The sequence below is a fragment of the Syzygium oleosum genome, unplaced genomic scaffold (assembly GCF_021117445.2).
Source record: "Syzygium oleosum isolate NSW1041296 unplaced genomic scaffold, Sole_v2.1 Sole_v2.07, whole genome shotgun sequence".
Classification (NCBI taxonomy): Eukaryota; Viridiplantae; Streptophyta; class Magnoliopsida; order Myrtales; family Myrtaceae; genus Syzygium; species Syzygium oleosum.
In genome coordinates this window covers 2,133,397-2,138,413 of record NW_026607491.1, presented here as the reverse complement: position 1 = coordinate 2,138,413, position 5,017 = coordinate 2,133,397, and the positions used below count along the sequence as shown (strand labels likewise).

Below are 5,017 nucleotides of genomic sequence, written 5' to 3'. Positions count from 1 at the left end.
CTGCTTTTTTCTTCTCTTTTTCCTTCGAAAAGACGTGAAATATCTGGAGTATGCCAACTTGTACGTGTGTGCGCCAATGTGCACGCATATATGGAGACTGAACCTTTTTGAAAGCTTTGAAATTCATTACCACCGTCTTTGGCTTCGTCTTTCAATGTCACCACAACATGTCTCTCTCCATAAATCAGTTTTTGTATGTTCTTTGATTAAGGTTTTAATCTTTGTATGTGTTTGCGTGTTTTTTTTTTTTCATTTTATTGATAGGCTATTGTTGTTCTTTCTCGTCGAGTAGATCTACATGTTCTGTTTGAAATTCCATAAATGAGGGTAAAGTTTTGATTTTTTGGTGGTTGACGCAGTGTAGTTCGAGCTCGAGGTGACAAAAAGGTGACCTTGCTTTTGCTCGCAAAACTTCCAAGCAAGAAAAATGGTAGTGATCTTTGAGCCGTCAGTGAATATTTTCTCTTGCAAACTTACTCTTGAATTCTGTTATTTTGCTGTTACGTATATTTGGCGTTGAGAGTCTTCCTTGTGGATCCAAGGATCTATACTATTGATCTTTCTTTTCCCTTCCGGCTCAACTATTTTATCGTGGCTATGTATACTTACTCAAGATTTTGAAGCATTAGGCTCATGATATGCAGTTCATCTAGCTCTGTGAAATACTACTGAAATGGAATACTTGAATTGTCTTGTGACACTTAAGCTTACTATGACGTAATTGCATCGCATGACCCGTGCCTTGTCTATTTGCAATTTTATTCGTAATTGTAATTAATGCTGTCGGTTTATTAAAAACTTACCGGAAGTTTAGCTTACTACAGTTTTGTCATCACGTGACTTGAGGGTAGGAAACCGTAATTCGAACCAAGTCGGAACCGTAAAAAGAATATCATCTAAGATCCCGAGCAATTGCTTTTGCACATTACTAGATCTGAAGAGATGCCTACGACTTCTTCCCCTACGAAACTAAATCTTAAGATTCCTCTTTAAGGCCTATGAGACTTTATTCAGCTCCTTTATCTTCTGTGGTATGTCCTAGAATAAAAGATTATGTCTTGATTACATTAATAAACAAGTACAGATGCCAATTTTATGCCCGCCTCTGATAGTTCATGTGTCTAACTAACTTGAACAGACGCTAGATGGAAGCGCAATGATGAAAGCCAAGCTATTTTGAGGAGTGCAAAGATATCTAATAAGGATTTTGTTAACGGTTTCCAAAGGACACTTAGCTTGTTTTGGAGAGATAAGGAGGATTTTTCCTTCTTTATCACATCGAAATTTTGTTGTGATGTGCAGATTTGTCGCACTTTACTAGTTTCAAGTTTCCTGAAAATATGAACTAACTATACATAGTTGGCTTAATTTGGAACCTAGAACATTTGTTAACGAGATACCTTTGACAATTGATCGAAGTCGTGCGCCGTGTTTCAAAGAGTTTTAAGAATGACGACTTTTGCTGCCATTTCACATATGATAGTCATATCCATACTTACATTCAATTTTTCTCCCGTCTAATCTTGGTAATGGTTTCGAAGGAAGACAGCAGCTTCTCAAGAAACTCTTTATTAGGGATTTCTTGAAGAGAAAATGAGCTTTCACTTTCGACATCAAGCTCCGGAATGCAATTAAAATGAAAATGAGTAAAGCTATCCTTGAGAAAACAAACATCTCACTTCAAGAATGTCTTTCCGTTATTTCCTTAATCACAACAAGGCATATGTGTGTGTGAAGCTTGTAATTTGGCATGTTGATGTGCTGTAGCCAGTATAAATGTGCTTTTGTAGTCCATATAAATATTAACTATCAGAGACTGTATATTTTTTTTTTATGTGGACAGTCCAGCTACTTGATTATACTACCATAAGCGACAGTTTGTTCTGTGAAATTGCTGTAGTTGCCCTTACACTATCATGAGGGCCTTATGTCAATGCAGCAATTTACATCCTATGCATGAGTTAATGTTTTTCATTCTGCTAGGTAAAGTATACTTTTTTCGCTTGCAGTTCTTGCTCCTCTTACTTTTAAGATACTTAGATTCTGCTTGCATCAATTAGTCATCTGTCCCACTAAATAAAATTATTCATTTATTTTCTAGACCTTCGAGCGTGAACTTTTTCCAACGACAAAGGACAACGGATCCAACAAATATGCTGGACTGAGCTATTATACTCCAAGAGTATATTATCTGAAGCGTGTCTATCCGTGGTTAACGGATGTAACTCGTCCCGGAATATGGAGTAACAAGAAACAAGCAGTTGAAGCTGCAATCAACAGGCCAGATTTTATGCACCGGAGTGCTTATCCATTAGCCTCCAATTATCCGTTAATTCCGGGCCACGTTCAATTAGGTGAACTTGTATCGAGGCCTTCGCAATTTCTGTACATGGTTGATTCATCACTTGGTGCCGGTGGTATGAGTGTGGGATGGAAGGATTTCAAGAACGCACGTCAAGGTGATGCCTCACCGCACTCTCACCATCTTTGCGAAATCCTGAAGGCAAAAGTCAATCAAGTTCATGATTCTGAAAATGTCGTGTCTGCACAAATAAGCAACTTTTTGAGAAAGGCCGATGACGGAAGATTGTTGAGGACTGCTGGCTATAACAAGTACTATGGCAGCTTCTTGTCTTTAAGTCGTCCACCTCAGATTAAGGATGGGAGTAACACACCGATAGATGTGATTCACAATAAAGGATTGGACCTACGTCTCACCTTAGGTCGCAACTACGAGGAAAACATTGTTGATGAAGAACCTAACCATGCATCTGGCATGACCATTGCTTATAACAGGGCGATTGTAGACTATCCAAAATATGCTCATTTGTCAGGAGCAACTAGCCAGACGAACATTATTGAGTTGAATGCTCATCAGAGTAACATGTCGGTGTATGTAGTTCGCAACGGTGGATGCAATGCGCATCGAACCTTAGGTTGCAATGATAAGCACAAAGGAAAAGCCATTGTTTTTGGAGGAGTAAAGGTCACTGCCAATGACGAGGCAATGATAGACAATCAGAACTTTGCTCAATCTTCTGAGGCAACTAGTCGAGTGGGCACAATTGAGCCTAATGCTCATCCTTCTCCAGAGAGAAATTCAAATCTGACGGGCAATACAAAAAAACCAAAAGCTTTCCAAGGAGAGAAGCCAAAGGTGACGGGTGAGCCTCACCCTAATGCATATTTGTTGTCCGTCCCTAATCTATTATCAACTGGAATATTTGATGGTGCTCCGGTGAAGTACATTTTGAGGAGGCGTAATGTAAGTTCTTTCTCGTATCGTTATTTTTTAAGTCTCTTTAAAGATTTGTTTCTTCTTAATTTTTATGGTCCTTTAATTGACATTTGATGTACGGAATTCCACAGATAATGCTTCGTGGTGCTATAAGAGGGGAGAAGATTCTTTGCGGCTGCAATGAATGCAACAACTCTAAAGTAAGCAACTGATTGTACTTTGATTTTTTTCTTTTTCTGTTTGGTCCTGAAGAGATTTAAAAGGGAGAAATAGAAGAGGACCGGATGAATTTAAGTTCCGCAAAGTAACTCATCTTTTATGTTGAACGGTGCAGCATGTTAGTTCCTACATATTTGAGCTCCATGCTGGAGGGAGGACGAAGCATCCGTATAATTGCATCTATTTGGAGAATGGCAAGACCGTCTACAAAGTTTTTCAGGAGCTGAGGGACACACCAGAAGATGTGCTTTTTGATGCAATTCCTATCATCGCCGGTTCCGCTGTTAGTCGGCTACACTTTCATCTTTGGAAAGGTCATTCTAATCTCCGACTCATCTCCAGCGCCCCCTCCCTTGATTAAAATGTCGCACTTTAAGTTGTCGCTATAATTTGTATATAGTTGCTAGATAGATCAGTTCAGATGCATTTAGAAAGTCATTTAGTTTTGGGACGGTCCAAAAAACACCTGTTGTTTTGTCTGATTGAATGCAGAAGCGCATCAATCATATTGTTTCAAAATGTGGTCAATTATGTTCTATCAAAATTGGCCTATCATAGGATAGGCGAGTTAGTGAAATTTGCCGAAGAAAATGTAAAAGCAGAATGCTCACACCTTTGTTTTTTAGCACTAGTAGTATTGTAAATGACAAGCTGTATCGTACGGATTTTTACTGTTCTCTCAACATCATATTCAGCTGCCACCCTGGCGCTTCGGCAAAACAACGCAAAGGACCAAGTTCCATCAGCTTAAGGACATTAGCAAACTACCTGAAGAAGAATCTTGAGGTGGACAGTAGTGCTCGAGGATGCTTGAACGTAATGCTTGCTTTGTACTTTATTGAACTAAATCGTCCAGTTTGAAAGTTTTTAGCTTGAGACAACTCATTAAGGGACCTTTCTCCGCCGTGAAGGAATATTACCTTTCAGTTTCTGTCAGGTTGAGTCGAGGTGTTTCTGTTTCAAGACTTGAGTGAACTGTCAGGATTCTGACAGTTAGCTTTTGTTTATGCTTTGATTGCATTTGTGAATCTGGGTTTGCCTTTGATTGTTTAAATGTGCACGTCGGAGAGGATGTTATATTCTGGTGTACATTGGCCTTTGTATCTAGCTCTGGATATGGTTTCTGGAGTTCTTCGTCAATTGTGGTGATGTGGGTGCTTATCTGTTCAGTTTGAGTTCTTTTCTGGAGGCTCCCGAGCGCGAATAAAGGAATTCTGTACTAAGATATGCTCAGGAGACAAAGAACATGGACAACTCCTGAGATTGAGATTGGAAGTTTTAAGTTCTCCGGGGACACAACAAATATGGGCAATAACATGGTCAAGGGGTTCTATTCTCGAATTCGAAGCCAGTGGCTGTGACTATAGCATAGAAGTCCCGGGTGGGCTTTCGAGCATTTCGGTAGGGAGGGAAGAAGGAGAGAGCGAGGAAACGGGTAATCCGGTACGGCAGAGACTTAGTACAACCCTTTGTTGAGAGTTTCTTACTCTTAATGCTGTGTGTAAAATGGAGAAACTTTGTCCTAGCTAAGATTGTTACCCCTAAAAGCTTATGCAAATC

General features: G+C 39.6%; 1 protein-coding gene across 1 annotated transcript; it reads left to right on the top strand.

Moving 5' to 3' along the window:
* Positions 1-2,389: 2,389 nt before the first annotated feature.
* On the top strand, positions 2,390-4,664 carry LOC115664799 (uncharacterized). The gene is made up of 4 exons (XM_030586687.2): positions 2,390-3,265; positions 3,370-3,438; positions 3,573-3,740; positions 4,566-4,664. Exons 1-4 carry the CDS (start codon positions 2,390-2,392, stop codon positions 4,662-4,664), a joined length of 1,212 nt encoding a protein of 403 aa, XP_030442547.2.
* The last annotated feature ends 353 nt before the right edge of the window (positions 4,665-5,017 follow it).

Excerpts from the sequence above, each read along its gene's own strand:
- LOC115664799 (XM_030586687.2), top strand. The coding sequence starts at position 2,390 with ATGGTTGATTCATCACTTGGTGCCGGTGGTATGAGTGTGGGATGGAAG. Across the intron at positions 3,266-3,369 it reads ACATTTTGAGGAGGCGTAAT|ATAATGCTTCGTGGTGCTAT; the intron begins GTAAGTTCTTTC and ends GGAATTCCACAG. Across the intron at positions 3,439-3,572 it reads ATGAATGCAACAACTCTAAA|CATGTTAGTTCCTACATATT; the intron begins GTAAGCAACTGA and ends TGAACGGTGCAG.